The sequence below is a fragment of the Tyto alba genome, unplaced genomic scaffold (genome assembly GCF_018691265.1).
Source record: "Tyto alba isolate M040663 unplaced genomic scaffold, T.alba_DEE_v4.0 Super-Scaffold_21, whole genome shotgun sequence".
Lineage (NCBI taxonomy): Eukaryota > Metazoa > Chordata > Aves > Strigiformes > Tytonidae > Tyto > Tyto alba.
In genome coordinates this window covers 3,096,122-3,114,287 of record NW_024881295.1, presented here as the reverse complement: position 1 = coordinate 3,114,287, position 18,166 = coordinate 3,096,122, and the positions used below count along the sequence as shown (strand labels likewise).

The 18,166-nt window shown below is 36.3% G+C and overlaps 1 protein-coding gene across 1 annotated transcript in view; it reads left to right on the top strand.

Annotated features, from left to right (window-relative positions):
* ANO2 (anoctamin 2) overlaps positions 1-18,166 on the top strand; it is a 193,628-nt gene that overhangs the window by 143,894 nt on the left and 31,568 nt on the right. Inside the window, exons 15-19 of the mRNA XM_032995065.2 lie at positions 2,959-3,030; positions 8,659-8,860; positions 13,598-13,709; positions 15,052-15,109; positions 15,979-16,079. Of these exons, the coding sequence (XP_032850956.2) occupies positions 2,959-3,030; positions 8,659-8,860; positions 13,598-13,709; positions 15,052-15,109; positions 15,979-16,079 (545 nt within the window). The remainder of the gene's footprint in view (positions 1-2,958; positions 3,031-8,658; positions 8,861-13,597; positions 13,710-15,051; positions 15,110-15,978; positions 16,080-18,166) is intronic.

Sequence of the window (18,166 nt, the reverse complement as noted above, 5' to 3'; positions counted from 1 at the left end):
ACCTGCCATTCCCCATCCTCCTGCACAGCTTGGGGAGGGAGGTAGAGGAAGCAGGAATGAAGGGCTGAATTTGGCCCTCGGAAGAATTTGTGAGGGTGATGAAGTGGAAGGAGTTTTTCGTTTGCTTTTCACTTCTTACCATGCACACCTAATTTAAATAAATAAATTAAATTCATATTCCCAAGTCAAGTTTGGTTTGCCCATGATAGCACTATTATCTTCCTGTCTTTACCTCAATTCACAAGCTTTTTCAACTTAATTTCTCCCCCAATCCTGTTGAGGAGGGAAAGTAAGAGAGTGTCTAGGTGGGCATCTGGCAGCTAGCCGAGGTCAACCCACCACAAGAGAAAGGACTATTTTTAGCCTTTTGAGCAGGGTAAATTTTTTTTTGAGGCAGTCCATATTTCATTTAGCAATTCCCAGTAATATATTTAAATTTTAAGAATCAGTTATGCTTCTAAATCTTTATTCCAGGAACTTATTTTATTGAACTCATCAGACACAAAGTGCTTTTGATAAGCAATAATATTTCTAAAACAAATATTCATGTGCTAAACATAGGGCTTCCAAAATGACTGGTTATGTTAGATGTCTCTATGTTCCTAATGCACATGCTGAGATTAAAGAGGGCAAACACTCTAATAACTGCAGTCCTTAAACTCTCCTGAAGTTGGGACCCTGAAACAGGTTAATCTTAATGTCTCTTAATGCCTAACAGTGTAGGTTTAGGCACACCCTAGCTTCTGATATTCATCTCTAAAAGTACATGTCAGTCATTACTCAATTTTCCCAGTTTTTCTTCTTTCCTGTAACTATCCCACTCTATTTTACCAAAAAAAAAAAAAAAAAAAAAAAAAAAAAAAAAAAAAAGGGGTGTGTGTGGGGCGTGGGGCAAACAGGGTAAATAGCTATTTCTTTTTCATAATGGACAACTGTTTCTTAAGGTATTCCCTGATTTTTCAGTTTTGTAAGTTGCTGAGGTGTTATCAGCATGTGTTTTTTTTCTTGACTTGGAAAGCCAGTAAATCATCTCAGAATCTTGACTGATGTTCCAAAATATATTTCTTACATTACCAGAAATATTGAACAAAAAACCCCCAAGACATGAAAAACCTACTCACTTTGTCACTCAGGATTTGTCAAGCATGATTCATGATATGTGAAAGTTTGATCTTGATGTTATGATTTCATATTTTCCAAAACTCTTACTGCTAGAGAGATTTTTGAAGTAATTTTCTGCATCATTTTTGTCTCTTTCTGGACCTTTTGTATAAATCACAATTTTTACTTTCCACCTCAGTATGGTTATAAAAGATTTTATTTTTTCCTTTAACTGCTTTGGCTAACATGAACTCATTCTGCTGTTTTGCTTCTTTAGTATTTTTCCCCTAGAGAAATTGTTAGACATGGTGTCCTTCAGGCCTTCTTGGAGTATAATCACTTAGACCTTCTTTATGGCCTGTACAATTGCTGAGTGGTAAAAGCCAAAATGAAATGAAATGCATCTGTGCTTTCACAGAAATGCTTTTTAAAGTAGCCTTCCAGCTAAAAGATGGACTCCATTTATGTACTGTACGGAGTACCTATGTACTGCATGCATTGGGCCAAATTATTTGTGCTTCTGCTTGGGTTTGCTATGGCCCAGTCCTGCCAGCATTCTCCCAAAGGAGACATGCTCAACTTCTCTGTTTGAACAGCTGAGCTGAGAGGATGGGGATGCTGAGTAATACTACTTCTTACAGTGTTTGAGGTACCACCACAGTGGCAACGGTTGTGTAGAAAGGATCATGTCTTTGGTTTAATTCCACATCCCAGTAAACTTCATGAGAAAAGTCACAGCTAGCTGCATTTCTGCACTTGCAGTATATACTGTATACCTAGTACTACTTTGGGAAAGTCTCTTACAAAGGCATAATGCTCACAGATTTTTATTTTTATCTGAGGACAATTGTGCCTTGGAAATAGCTTATTTGAAACCTTTGACCTGAATTCTAATCTGATTTAGATTCATTTAAATTCAGAATAACTGGGTTAACTCCAATGTAAGTGAACTACTTGTCCATGGGATAGCAACGGTAGTTCACAGAAATACAAACAGCAGCTGGCTCTGTGTCCTTAGTTAATTTGATTATATAGTTTTATTTTAACTTAAACAAAGTAATGACTTTATTGTTATTTTAAGAAACCTATTTTGAGAGAAAGGAATCATATTTCTTATATAAATCCACTTTCAAATATCTTCTTTAGATGTAAACGTTTCTAGAGATGGAGTTAGGTTTGTGTGGGGACAGTTAAAGCATACTAGATTTCACTGATCACAGTTGCTTTAAATTATGCAAAGAAGAGAGAAATGCTGTTTGCTCATGAAGAAAACAAGTTGGCAGCAGAGATCACAGAGGGGGCCTGCCTTTGTAGTTTCTCTTTTCTACAGACCAAGTACCAGGAGAAGGATTGGGTTGTCTTTTCAAGAACTATCTTAGGGGCTACATTTGGCTAAGGTAGTCATTAGACAGAAAATCTGGGTTCAGTGGTAGTAAACATTCTTCTCATCATGTCCGTCTCAATCACTATTCTTCTGAAGTTTTACAAGAAGTAATTCAAAATAAATTGTTGAATCTTGCTTTGCCTAAATGTAAATTAAGGTGACTCTCAGGGCTTTCTCCTGATATTATGAAATCTAGTAAGATCTGAATACAAGTTTTCAAATATTAAAATCATAGTTATGTATATTTTCTGATTTTTGCAGACATTTTCAATATGTCTTACTTATCCTCTTACCATATTTTCTCTCAAATGAAAATCTGCTTTAAAATATCCATGTTCTAAATCTTATAATCACCTTCAAAATTACAACAGCAGAAGGGGGATTGAGAACATTTTTCAGTAACAGATCTTACTAATGTTTGCTATTGTAAAGTTCTCTAATGTCTGTTATTTTATTTTTGTGTTTTGTCACAGGATGAAGAGAAGCTGACGTGGAGTGACCGTATGCCTGGATATGCAACAAACTTTGGATTGATTTTATTTATGGTAATATAATCTGCACTTCTGCACATTTATTAGGTGTGAGAAACTTTGCAATGAGCATCTTGAGTGGAATTCTGAATTAGAATTCTCAAAGCTGCTAAAAATTGGAAGAAAGCTAGGGTTATAACCTACAGTTTGTGAGAAATATGTGTCCTACTAGGAAGACTTGTAGAGCTTAATGCTTACCTCCAGCTTTATTCTCTTTTTCCAAAGGCTGTTTATGAGAGAGCTGTTGGCTGGATGACTTGCTGTAATGACAGCAGCTCGTTACTTGGTTTCTGCTCCATCCTCCATTATCTGATGAAGGGAAGCCTACTGTGCATTTGCTTGTTTGCACAGTATTGCATATGCTCTGTCAGAACGACATACAGAAAGGGTTGAGCCTATTGAACAGATGGCATGCAGGTGAAATAAATCTGTTGCTGAGAAGTATGTGTCCAACACACATTCAGGGATGGACTATACTGTAGTCAAGGAAGACCATGGTATACAATCCTCACTTGAGAATAAGAATAAGTTATGCAGGTCAGCCAACTGTAAAGTGTGGACACCACTGTCCTAGTGAAATTTCCAACAGAACATAACACATCATCAAGCTGCTAATCTTTGTAATCAGAAATAGGAAAACCTTAGCTATTAAACCTTACATTACCTTGTCAAGGATCCCATTATCCCTCTGGTTACAGAAACTACTGAATGAAATAATGTGTTCACAGAGCCAGTATAAAATGGCAATGAAATATGCTGGTTTACACCACAGGAAAATGGGAAATTTACTTAGAGACTAAATTATTTTAAAATACATCAGTGTACTTCTAATATACTGGAATTTGCATATACTGGAACAGATGTAATGGGAAGATTTAATTTCTATTGGTGACAATCAAAACCATTTTGTATTTACATTGAAATCAAATTAATGTCTGCATTTGTATAAATATATGTGTATATTTTTATGAAGCTATATATTTTATATTAAGTATATTTTCTGTATATATTATGTGTCTCATTCATATACATATGTATGTACTTAGAACATTTCAAGTGAGTTTATCATCCTGAGCGTCTACTTTTTAGACAGAACCTCTAACTGGCATCACGTGGGACTTTGCTTAAAGCAGAGTATACTGAGTATGACTAAGCATATAGCCATGATTTAGTTTTTACAAGTCATTCTTTTGCAGACAAGGTGCTTACATGTGCTTTTGACTTTAACCACATGTTTAAATCTCCCACAAGCATGAGCTTAAAGTGTTTTCCTGAGTCATATCTCATGTATTACACTACCTTCTTACTGTTACATCTCATATAGATTTATAAAGGTAAAATGTAGAGATCCAATTCTTCAACTTCTAGTGGAAATACATTGGCTTTCACCATTTGGAGAAGAGGCCACTATGATTTTTTTTTTATAATATTTTGAGCATTAGTAACATGTCAGCACTTATAGGAGACAACTTACAAACCATGCATGAAATTCAAGTCACCTCCTGATGAGGGAGAGCCAGCTCTGCTTTCCCATGTGGAGATTATAATCTGCACTTGACTGTATGTAATGCTTCTCTTTTTTTCTGCTAGATTAGTTAAACAGGAATTGGAAACACCAGACTAAGGTTTGCTGTCAACTTGTGCAACAGAATTGCACTGAGGAAACGTAATTGGTGTCATCTACCTCTGTTACTATTATTCACATGGATTAATTCTTTTAGCTGTGAGAAGTACATACATAATAGGTGATGAAATCTTGAATTTATGTGTGCATGTGCACATATACAGTATACAGACATAGACGAATCAGGCAAAGATAGGCACACACACGTGCTGCTATTTCTAGCGCTGCAGAAGTGATTCTTGAATTGTTAATATTACCTTTTCCAGGCCCAAAGGGTCTGGCAGCACAAATCCATAGGTATTTTCCATGGAGATGTCTACACTGCTATAGAATGACGCTGCTGTGTTCTGTCCCTCCTTCCCCCAGCTTTACATGCTATACTTTCCCTGATTATTCCCGAAGCTGCTAATGGTTTTCTCTTTAATTTTCATTTGCATACTTATTTGTACACTTAATTTTTGAGAATCCTCTTTCAAGGATGTTGTGTTTTTTTTCTTTTAGGCTTTTCATCTATCTTTATTAGGCTAAGTATGCTGTTTGTTTCTTTAAAAGTGTGGTTTGAAAAAAAACATTGGGTTTGGTTCTCTTGCCCAGCTGGTCTTGGTGTTTTACACCACCAAATAATTCTAAGGGTTATTTTACACATTTATGGATGCTTTAAAATCTGGTCACATCTTTTTTGTTGTACACAAAGCCTCACCTGTCTGCAGAGGACGCATAAGATCCGACCTTGATTTAAGCAATGTCTTTTGCACGGAGTTTGGAACAGAAGTTCACAAGTCGTGTTTTTGCCCAGTAAGACCACTGGTAGCAGGAATTCTAGGCTCAGCTGGGCATATACAAGTTTGGCTTGTGTGTGATTAGTAATAGCACATGTCACACTTTAGAAACACTACATTTAGAAGGTGCATGTTACGGTGAAGATTTCTGAGTATGTGATGAAAACATTAGTAGCTGCTGGAAGAGAGCAGGATGGCATGGAACAGTGCCATCACTGGAGCCTTTTTTGGGTTCACTGCATTTGGCTCAGTTAGAGAAAGGAAGTGTCATGGCACAAGAGTTCAGCCTGTTCCTTCTTTTAGATGCTATTGACCTATTCTTACTCACATGGCATAATACTTGACTCTAGAATAGCCCCACTGGGAAGACAAAGAACTATTTGGACATTAAATTGTTATCCTGCTTGGATGAAGGTATCTGTCTAGCCCACGGGGTTTTATAGCTTCCTTCTCAGATCCAGTATGCTTTCCTGTTTGTCTTCATTCATACCAGGCTCAGTAGGTGACCTTCTCTGTAGCCAATTTTTACATCTGTTTCTAAGCAATTCAGTCCTTAACAGACTAGTTTAGATATTCAGTGAAGAAACTGTCTGCCATTTTAGGGGATAGAACTGGCTGGATGAAAAGTCAGAAATAACAACAAAAAACAAAATAAACACCTGAATGAAAGGTGAACATCTAATCTGGAATTTGGTCAAAAGATGCATTGTAAGGAATGGGGAAAATGCTGTGAAGATACAGGAACCACTCCCTCTCAGTGACCATCTGGGGAGTGAGAACTATGCTCTCACTTACTGTGCAGTCCTACAAGCACTCCTCAATTTTCTCTTGCTGGATGCAGATAATGAAGGCTCCTAAAGGAATGTTTTTCCATCTGTGTCTAAGCAGATGTTTAAAAACAGCTGGGCAAATGAGGAGTTTCCGAAGCCCTGGTGCTTTTGAAAAGTCAATACCTTTGTTCTTTAAACAAATAGAACATATTTTTGGGTAACTTTATATATCTTGCTATGTCACTGCACAAATCGAAAAGGCTGCAATAGCACAAGCCTCTAACAGTATCTCGTCCTCCAATAATTTTCCTCATTGCTGTGGATCCCTGAAATCCTATGGTCAGGTTTAAGAATTTGCTATTCAACTTCCATGATCTGAAACTTCCTCCTTCTCTGTTTAGTGATGGCTGTCCTTGATGTTTCTTCTTCCTGAACTGTTAAGATAGCATATTGAAGTGAAAACTTGTGATGGAGACAGGTGTCTGTGGAGGCCCAGAGAGCTCATAATCTCCAGAGTGATACATACAAGTTTACTTTGCTGGTCTTCCTTGTCCACCATTATAGTAAAAATTTCAAAGAAATCCAGAGGGGAAAGAAACAGAAAAAGAGTATCCGGAAGGTGATTAAGAGGAAGGAATCTGTGATCCAAACTAAAAGAAAAGAGTTTAAGGTGACCGTAGAGATGGAAGGTGAATTAGATTACTGCCAGGTGGTGCTTTTTTGTTTTCTCTCTTGATTGGGGATATTATTCTCTACTGCAATGATCACTTTTGCAATGGGCAAATTAGGTAAAAGTTCTGATGGTTGTGTTCCTGCACCCCTTCCATCACAGAAGATAGTTCAACGTGAATCAGTTTTCTGTCTTCATGTTTGGTAGGCAAGACAAAAGAAAAATATAAAAATAGGCAGAAAAACTAGAGCTGTTTTCTCAACACAATGAAAACTATAAAAGGAAAGGAAATAATATTTTATGTAATTTGAAACACTTTCTTTCAAAATATTTTATGTTTAGACTTTTTTATTTTAGACCAGCATTTGAATGAAAAATACTAGCATGAAGGAAAAATTAATCATTCACCCACATTTCATTTAAAATTAATGAAACATTTCTTTAAAATTCAAAATTAGATGTTTTACTAGATCTAACATTTTATTACTATTTTCTCACAAAACATACTTGTGAATTTCATCCGATATCTCCAGGAGTTTCTCCAAATTGTTACTTTTTAGTGTTTACTAGTTCTGCATTATAACTAAATGTGCCCAGGTTTTATCTTCAGTCTTTAATATAGCTCTGATTCTTGTTCTAGTTTTTCTGCAGTAGTATTTTTCATAAGACAACCTTCCTCAGTATACAGGAATTCAATAAATTATTGCTGGGTCATTAAAATGAACTGTTAAATTTCCATAAACCTGCATTGTGAATCTGGGCCTCTAGGCCCGTTGAAATAATTGCAATAGTCTAATCTTTCACATTTAGATAGTCTCTTTCATCTTAGGATCTCAAGATGTTTTACCTGAAATAAGGAATGTATATTAGAATTCTTGCTAAAGGCAAAAATTAAAGAGAAAAATGTACTCTCTGCCCCTTGCCTGCTATGGTTATGAAATTTTGCTGGGTTTTATTGTTATTTTATAGATTTTATTTTCATAGTGGGGTGTTTGTGTGTTTTTTTTTTTTTTTGTTGTTTTTTTTTTTGTTTTGTTTTGTTTTTTTTTTTGTTTTTGTTTTTTTTTTTTTTTTTTTTTTTTAAACCAGAATACCACAGCCCTGTGAAATTCAAATTATTCTTGTGGGAACTTGACCTTAAGTAGAAGGGCTAACTTTCCTCATCTCATGGGTCAAAGCCAGCCCATGAAGGATGCCAGATACTAAAAGATTTCTGGGACAGAAATGTAAAGTAAAGACCTAGTAGCGCTACTTAGGTTAGTCTTAAGAAAATAAGAACAAGAGAAACATTTACATTTTTTTTTTTTTTTTTTTTTAATTTGTTGTAAGAGTTGAGTAAACACAACTGGAGAGTAAGGTGTGACTTCTGCTGTGCGGATGTGAAGCTGTTTCAGCCCGTAAAGCCGATTTACTGGTCTGCACATACATGTAGGCCCTTCAGTCCAAGCCATCTGAAGCTATTGCCAAATAAAAGACCTTGCTTAATACCTGCATTTGAACCCAAACTACCTGAGTTTCACCAGTACAGTGTGAATAATGTGTGGAGCTTTAATCAGAGAGAACATGCACATCTTCAGGAATAGTTGTGCCAGTTCAGAGTTCTGCATCCAGTTTCTTCATGATGTTCCTGTTAGGGAATTCTGAATTCTCACTTTTTAATTTGATTATCCCCATATTATTGTTGCTCTAAGAAATAACCCACAATGCCAATTCAGGGAACAAACCCAACATGTCAGTCAAAGCTTCTGTTTAAATGCTAGTATCAAACTTGAACTAATCTATTTGTACATTTCTTTGCAGATTATGCTGACATTTTCAGCAGTGTTTGGTGTGATTGTGTACCGGATCACAACAGCAGCAGCTTTGTCATTCAGCACGAAGGAGACAACCAGATCAAATGTTCGAGTGACTGTGACCGCAACTGCTGTCATCATTAACCTCGTTGTGATACTTATACTTGATGAAATTTATGGAGCTGTTGCCAAATGGCTGACGGAAATTGGTAAAACTATCTCACCACATTCCTCCTTAGTACATTACATGTATTTACACGAGAACATGCAAGGAGGTTCTAATAGCAATATTTCCCACTGAAGAGTGCCGGTGAAAATATTCAGGCCTACGGGGTAAGATGTTCAGACATGCCTCTGTGAACTAGGGGTCTAAGCCACAACATGCAGTGTGCCACTAATAGGACTAATTAGCCTGGCCATAATGCCATGTTAACGCAGCTGTGCTATTTCCAGGATCTCAGCTGGTATTGCTTCATTGCGCTGGCTCTGTGCCAAGATCCACTCATCTAAAGCTGGTTGAGAATTTTTGACCTGATACGTGTTTTGATATATATCTTTACCTCTAGGAGCTTGGATTACTGAAAGTCATTGGTTTGTTTCAAAAATGTTTCTGGCTCTGGCAAAGCTACTCTGGCAAATGTTTGTTGTGTTATTTTGCTGATGTGATTTTTACCAGGTCCTTACCACTCAAAGGAATTTTTTACCATTACAGGGGCATGTCTGGGCTGGATTTTTTAGTAATAATATCTATTTCAGTTAGGCGGTGAATATTTTCTTTTTTAATGTTGTATTGTTACAAGCTTGGCAATATATTTAACTCTTTTAAAGGTGAGCCAGTCCTTTGACTACTTTTGGGGTTTAGGCTAGAGTTTTATTTTGTAATATACATTAGGCCAAAGATATTTACTAATAGGGGTTCAGGCAGGGGTTTTATATTGCTATATAAATTAAGCCAAAGTTGTTAGATGTTAACGTGAGATTCTTATAGCTGTCATTAAGTATTGTTTCCCACGTTTTTATACATTACCTCTAATTCTATATGCTTCGAAGTCTAGGAACGTAAAGTCAATTATTCAAAACACTGAAAATCAATCAGCAACCACAGACCCCTTTAAATGTTATCAAGTGCTCTACCTATCAGATTTGGGTTTCTAAAGTTAGGCATCCAAATGAGAAACTTTTTGATAATTGAAGCTGGACTCAATAATTTTGAGCCAGACTCAATAATTCGAAATTGCATATTCCCTCCCTGTAAAACCTACAGTGATGTGAAGCTGGCTGGAACTAGCAGACTTCAGATTAAAATCTTAAGAACTCTTAAAACTTATGCTTCTTATTCACATTTTCTCAAGATACTTTCAAAGTCACAAGTGAAAAAATCTATTTTAATTTTATTTTCTGAAGAACATCATAAACTGAAGTTCTGTAGTTAGCATAAAAGATTTTTAATCCCGAATTCTTGAAATATGGTCCTGTGGTTTTACCAGTAAGGATAGCCTGATAGTTTAGATTAAATTTGTAAAGTATTTGAAAGAAATTAAGACAAAGCAACACAAAATGCCACCATATGGGGTTAATTTGTTTGTTTCTGTTTCAAACCAGCTTTGGGCAGAATGTAGCAGGGTTCCACAAATGTACTCTGTTCTAGTGGCATAAGGAAAATCAGGTTTACTGTCCAGGCTAAAATCATACCCAAATTTTCAGCTTTCATATAACTGACAAGCTGATAACTGTGTGTGACCCGATCAATTCTGTCCACTGCACCTGCCCAGGTAAGAAAGCACACAGCTCTTAAGGCATGACACTGTTGTGTGGAACAAGTAAGAAGAGATGGAAGAGGGAGGCTTCTCCTCTCTAGCAGTTTCTAGGCAGAAGTTGGGAAATGCAAGCCACAGCCATTGTGCTCTGGGGAAAGCACAGAAGGAAAATCTCTCCCTTTGAAATGTGCAACACTCTGAATTGTGAGAGAAACAACAAATTCCTCCTTGCTGGTTATTCTCCGCATCACTTTGCATTTAATTCTAATCCTCCTATCTTTATTTAGGCAGCATTCCTATTTAACCATCCAATGTATTATTTAAGAAGAGTAATCTCTAATGCCACAAATTTTGAGTTAGAAAGTTCATTCAGGCTGCTTTCTCCGGTGCTAGGCTCAGATGCCAACTATAATCATAATGTTAAAAAAAAAAATATTACAACTCATTCATCCTGATAAATGCTCCTTACCTTGTGAACTTTCATTTTGCTGAGCAGAGCAAAATATACTCAATTATTTTTTCGCCCTGCAGTTAATCAACAAGCTGAGGAACATACTTGTTGGGCTGGAGGTACAGCTTTTGATAGCATATATTTCTATTCCAACCCCAAGCATACTTGAATCTTTGCTGAAGTGAAATATTAAGTACATCTGTAAACACAAGAATAGTACCACTGAGAGCAGTTGCATTCTTCATAGGATCAGAGTAATGATCTGCCTCAATACCTGCTGAATCAGTGCGTGGGGGGAAAAAAGTAGAAGTACTGTTGTAATCAATTCAGAGAGCTCATCCAACATGCTCTAGGACTGCATGCACCTCTTGTGGATCCAGCAAAGCAAGGCACTGACGCTCCTTTACCACAGATCAGACCAGCAAAAGTGCAGATTATATCCTGGTATTCTCAGGTTGAAATGTCATCTTCAGTAATCAGGTGGTGTCAGACTGGCTTACAACTCATTTGTTCACTTTTAACTTCACTTAGCTCAAGGCAGAACCAGTCAAACAGGGACAAAATCAAAACTACTTGAGTTTGTGCCTTATAAAGGCAGCAATTCCTTCAGTGAGCTAAGGCTCATGCCCCGGATATTTCAGCTCATTCTCTACCTGGAAAGTTTCAGCTGCCCAATTTTGGTGTAACATGCTGCAAACCAGCCATACTTTATGTATTTTATGAGTGGGGTTTTTGGTTTTGTTTCTTTTTTTTTTTTTTTTTTTTTTTTTTGAACGTTTTCTCTCTTACTAATGCATCTATTCTGGCTGGATGCATTTCTTATGTAGCAGACTCCCCTAGCTAGAGGACAAATTCTGTGCATGCCTCTATTGGTATGGTATAGTATATCTGAGTGTGGGGAGGGAGTGAAGTGCTGAGCGAGTCTCTGGAACCATATATGGTGTGCAAATTTTCATCCAGAGGCTGAGCTCATCTTTGTGGGAGTTCTCCATAAGGGAAAGGCTAGGATTTCTAGGATTTTTCTCCCTCACATTAAAAGCTGCACTGCTGTTATTTGATATTCCTGCTGCCCTGAGCTGTTGTCCCGAGGATCTATCCAGCGTATGGGATCATCTACAAATTGTTCAAATCCTTCAAAAGTTTAATTAAGCTTTTCTATACATATAGGTGAATGATGGCTTAGGGCTCACCAGGTTGTGTATTGACCGTTTATGAAAATATGGTTGAAAGTATCACAAATAAAGCTGGGCAGTGGGGACTCATTAGTGTTTTGTTATTCCTTTAGTGCTCAAATAAACACCATGCTTCTTTTTTAAGAAAAAAATCCCAAAGCAACAAAACCGCCCAAACTGTGCCTCAAAACAAAACTGTACAAGTACAGCAGTATTTTTAATGAAGTTCTTAAAGCCAGAGCTCTGGAACTACTTTATCATTTCACACTTCCAATGTGCTACAGAAATTCAGACGAGAACACACCACAATAAATTTATCTGCTCTCATATTAGTTAACAGCTCAGGATGATCATGGCAATACAGTAATTTAATCCACATAGAATCTTTAAAAGAGGATCCTACTGTCAATCAGAAAAGCCTCTGTCTCATACCTATGTGTTCTGTTGCTAGAAAATTTCCATAGAAATTGGAAATAAATCTGGGAACAGAGTAATGAATACTGAACATGCTTAAGACATATTTTTACAAGTCATCTAAAGTCTAGAACTGTGGGATATGTATATAGTGCATGGAGAAGTGTTAGCAAAAATGTACATTTATTTTTTATGGCAATTAACAGTTCACTTAATGCCTTATTCAGAAAGATACTTAGCCTTGTGTTTAGCATTAAGCACATTAACAGTCTCAGTATAGAAAAAAGGCTTGTGCACACAAAGATAAGAAGTCTTTTAAGGTGTTTTTTCTGGATGAAAGTCTTTGTATTTTGCTTTCATCATTCATGAATCGAGAATATTAATGCTTTATTATTTCACTTGTATAACTGATAAACTGTCCATGTTAAGATGCATCTGCTTATATACATTAAAGCTGTTTATACTGCTTTAGCTTTATGTAATTGAATATCAGAAGCCAATTTTTTTTCAAACTCTAGATAGCCAGTAGAAGAACCATGTACTTATACAATAATTATTTCTATTATTACTACTACTAATTAATACATTATGTTAACAGAAATATATATAATTATATTATATAGTTCATAATATAATAGATGTCAGAGTAAATGACAAAGGAGTTTTGTGCTAAGGATTTACAGATGTGGCCTAAAGCAGGGGAAGGTGATGTGGTCTGCTCAGGTCTCAGCAAGGCAGTGAAAGAGACTGGAAGAGAAATGATGTATTGTCAGGTTTAGACCAGGTGTCAGGATCTGTTGGAGTTTTTGCTACCAGAGTATTGGAGAGACAGCTATGAGCAACTTGGGATAAACTGTCAGAGGTCTATCAGAGAATCAAGTTCATTATGTTGTCATTATTATAATGTTTCTATCAAAGGCTTTTCAATTTCTTTTGGAAAACTTGGAAAAACACTCTGGAAATCAGGAGTCAGTGACAGAGCTAGTGTGCATTGGTACAAATGAAGAGTACAAAAGCAAAAGCATTATGAGCTCGAAGTTTGCAGTTTAGTGTTGTATTTGCAGATAACAGGGATGTTTAGCTATTTATTAATGGATTTTTCTGGTTTACTCTTCTTCTTTTTTTTTTTTTTTTTTTTTTTTTTTTTCCCAGAGGTACCAAAAACAGAGAAAACCTTTGAGGAAAGACTGATTTTGAAGGCATTTTTACTCAAGTTTGTGAATTCTTATGCATCAATTTTTTATGTTGCCTTTTTTAAAGGAAGGTAGGATAAATACCCTTTACATATAGATATTTATGTGTATATATATATATAATATACATATATGTGTTTGTGTGTCTACATTAGTGGATCTGTGTTTAAAAATGGCTGTAAAAGTCTACCTAACTAAGTCTGGGTCTGTCTACCTTCACCAGCTATGAAAAGATTTCATACACAGGGTTGTCTTGCTTTTGAATGACAAGGCATGATGTTGAGTACTATCCTGTCTCTCTTCTAAGTAGAGCACTGTTCTGAAATGCAGCTATTTTAGTTTTCTTTTTAAAATAAGAATAACCCACACATCAGAAAATATTTCCATTTAGTTAAAAAGGGTGTTGCATTTATGAGTGAACAGTATAGTTTACAGGTCTTCACCTTCCACATTTTAACAAATTTTTCTTGAAGCATCATTTATCAAAGAAAGATTTTCCTCTTTCATTTAAAATTATGGAACTACTTTCTCTACTATTTTCTCAACATTTTTTACTATTCGCCCGTATCAAGTTAAATTAAGAAATTATTATAGTCAACTGGAAGTTGCATGTTTTGGCAAATGAACTGATTGACCAAAAAGCTAATTCAGCTGTCCTGCTAAATAACTGTGACTTCCTATGGGTTCAGGATCACTGTCTTTTGGGACCCGGTTATTCACAGTATAACACATGCTTTTGAATGAGAAGCATAAAATGATTGTTTGCTAAAACTTTGGCAAAAATGTTTAAAACATCCTCTGGATTCTGTTTCATACCATTTTTCTGTTCCTTTTGGGGGCTGTAAAGTATGTTAATCTATCCTCCTCACTAATCCTACTCAGCATCATTGATTTAAGAATTAATGATACATTTTGCTGGTACTTTTAAATATTGCAGGACATTAATGAAAAAAATATCACTGATTTCTTTCTTTTTTAACTCTTTCTTTGGTGTTGTATGTTTATAATAAAATCAATCACACTGTTTCTCCCTGTGTAGTCAGAAGACCCTTGACTGTGTATAAATAACTCCATTCAGGACATTATGCAGTTGCAAGAGAGTCTGAGTTAGGATAAGTTTTCCTCCTTTTATTTGTGATCTCTAATCAAGAGAGGGAGTTTATTATGATTTTAGCACAGAAAAATAGTTTACTAAAATTATTTCATCAAGATGTAGTAGAAAAACATTTGTAGAGGCCTATTACTTTGAAATAATTTCAAATAATCAAAGTTGAATATGTGTCGCATCTTTTAAAATTCATGTTAAAGTTGCTAGGTCTGAAATATTTCAGCTAATATGAATGAATGGTTATGTTGTTAAAGTTAACTTTTTTCTTATTTTTATATTATTTCATATATTTTTATTGCTTTCAGATTTGTTGGCCGTCCTGGTCATTATGTATATGTGTTTGATGGTTATCGAATGGAAGAGGTAAGTACACCTGAAATTCAAACAAAAAAATCCTTAACAAAAAGAGATATGTGTACATTGTATTCAGTGGAGTCTAGACAATGACAGAAAAATAGAAAACACATTAAAACAAGATGTTAAATCTTCAACATAAATAGACCAACCCCAAAGTTTCCTGCTGAGACACATGTATGTTCTCTCTTTCTGCAGTTCTGAGCACTTTGCAGACTTTCCTAGGTGAAGCTTTACCATTTCTATGCTTTACAACTGAGCATTAAGGTGCAAACAGATGATTTGACAGATGCCATTGGGAAACCTATGTCAGAGACAGAATTTGAATCTGGCTTCACATCCTGTAGATCACTAGAAGCATAACAATTTAAGTAGTCTAAACAGCTATAGCCATTTTATACTACATCTGTAAACTTTTTTTTTTTTTTTTTTAATTCCTTTTAACCTCAGCAGGTATTCCCTTTAAAATCAATAGACGTACTCAAGGTTTTACAATAAAGGTTACACATAAGTCTTTGCAAGATTGAAGGCTTTCTCTCCCTTGGGAGACATCAGGTTGGAAGAGTATTGGTGATGTTGCATTATGTTTATTACATTGATTATATAGTAAATATTTTAAAAGGAGATATAGCAGCCCCAGAGCACATTAAGTTATTTCAGAGCTCTGCATATTTTCCATAATGCAGTTTTATGAGTAGAGATGAAATACCTTGTTAAGGATAGAATTGCAATGATCAACGAGCTCTGTGCTCCTGCACAAATTGGTAGTAGGGGTGTCAGGCACATACAGCATACAGAAATGAGTAGCTCTTCCAAGTGAGTACTTTTAAATTAATTAATTTACTCCCTTCGCACTCTATGGTTTTGCTTAATTGCAGTGTGCTCCAGGAGGCTGTTTGATGGAACTCTGTATTCAGCTGAGCATCATTATGCTTGGAAAACAACTGATTCAAAACAATCTGTTTGAAATTGGAATCCCGTATGTATCCCAGCTTTCTCCATTACCATGCATTATTCCTATGACACTGTAAATTAAGGCTTTGATCCTTATTCAACTGAATGGGACTTTTGCCACTTACTTCAGTGGGTTCTAATTGAATGTGATGATAAATCATGTTTTTAGTTGTGATGAAATGATCTGGCTGTATTTTATGTTGAATAATTGGCTATATCTGCAGTAAATGGCTTAAAGAAAGTGATTGAATATATTAAATAATTGATCTAAATTAATTTTAGAAACCTGGGAAAACAGGCAAGGTATGATAGATCTCTTGGGAAGTTTTAGAGGAGCTTTCAGAGTTGCAGCACTGAATACAAATTAGTACAAAGTGGAGGAGAGGTGGCATGGAGAAAAGCGATAGCTCATAAAAGATGTTAAAATGTATTACTTGATCTATGACTGTTTTATGGGTTTACAGATGAAATCCACACTTTTCTAAGGTGCGCGTATGTCAGTTTGTCATTGTATGATGGAGGAGCTGGAGTATGGGAGAGATGCTGACATGCTGCTCAGCAGCTCTCTGCCACAGAAAGCTTAGTGCAGTGTCCTCTGCTCCAAATACAGCACAAAATCTCTCTTGGTCTGTCTCTAGTGTCAAGGGGAACTTCAGGCACCAAGAATCCATGGAGAATGTCCTCCTCCTGCCTCTTGGGAGGTTTGCTCTTGTTTCTGTTAACTAAGTCATCTTGTTGGTGGTGGCAGTGATCTGTGAAATGTTGTATTAGGTGTCTGGCTTACACACAAGCCTCAAATCCACTGAAGTTAGTCGCAATCCTTCAGCTCTGGTGTCAGTAATTTTTGGTTCACATCCCTAAGGAAGGCCTTGAAGATGCTAACTAGAAACCAAGAAGAGTGTGCTTGAAAGGTTATGAGATGGTTTTAAAATGAGCCCTTTTCCTCCCTTTCTCTAGCAAGAACTTTTATTTTGGAAGTAATTTAAATAGGGAGCAAAGAAAAAAAAATCCCAAACAAATCACATCTTTCATTATTCTTGTGTCAAAGTTCACTAGGGAGGCCTGTTTTCTGTCTAAATCTCATTGAGTTTACAGTTTATTTTGAGGAAAGTGTGGTAAATCATTCCCAAAATATCTGACATGTTGAAGGCATAAAGTTTTCTCAGTGTAAACCTGGTGTGATTTTTTTCCCGTCTTCCAAAAACTTACTGCTACTGGACTTTTTTAATGGGGATTTTATGATGTTAGAAATACTGTATTTATTATTTTTGATTCATGAAGGAAGAGGCTGACTCAGTCCAAACATAAAATCCCTGTCAAATTATTTCTCGGTTCCCTCACTACATCACTTGGTGCAAGAATGTGACAATTTTATCTAATTTTTCTCCCTCATTCCTGCTCCCCCACCCTTCTGCCAACAACCTATGGTGGCTTCAGTTTTTAAAACAGAATAACTGTTTAAAAACAAACATACTTTCTTCCTCTCCTTCCCAGAGAAATACCTTATTTCAGTCACAATGTTATCTTGTCATCCTGAATAAGCACACCTGGTTTTCCTTTGCTTGTCTGCATTCTCAAAAAAATTGGCCCTTCTCACTGGACCTGTTTGCAGCAGGAGAAGCACAGTGCTTTATTGAACACTTAATTAAATCATAATTAGCCTTGTATTTCTCCATGGAGCACTCTACTGGTTTGGACTAAATCCTTAGCAGTACTCTATTTTACCTCATCTGCCCCACATAGACAGTCACACAGACACACTTTGGGTACCAATCAATCAGATTTTCAGAGGGCTGTGCATAGGTCTGCTGGACACATACAAATCCAGACCAAAGGGGCCCCCAAAGATGCACGCGTTGCACAGGTAGTAGTTCTGGCACATCTGTGTCTCACATGCAATCTGCTATGTCTATACATGACGTCGTTAGGAGATGTGACAGATGTATAGATAAGCACACCCTTGCTCTCTGCCCTCCAGCCTTCTGACCTGGCTTCCTACTATATCCTATTCTTTCTGTTCTGCTACTTGTTTCCCTCGGTAAACTCTTACAGTCAGCTCATCTCCTCTGTTAGATCATCCTTCTTCTACCAACATTTTTTATTTTCCTTCCC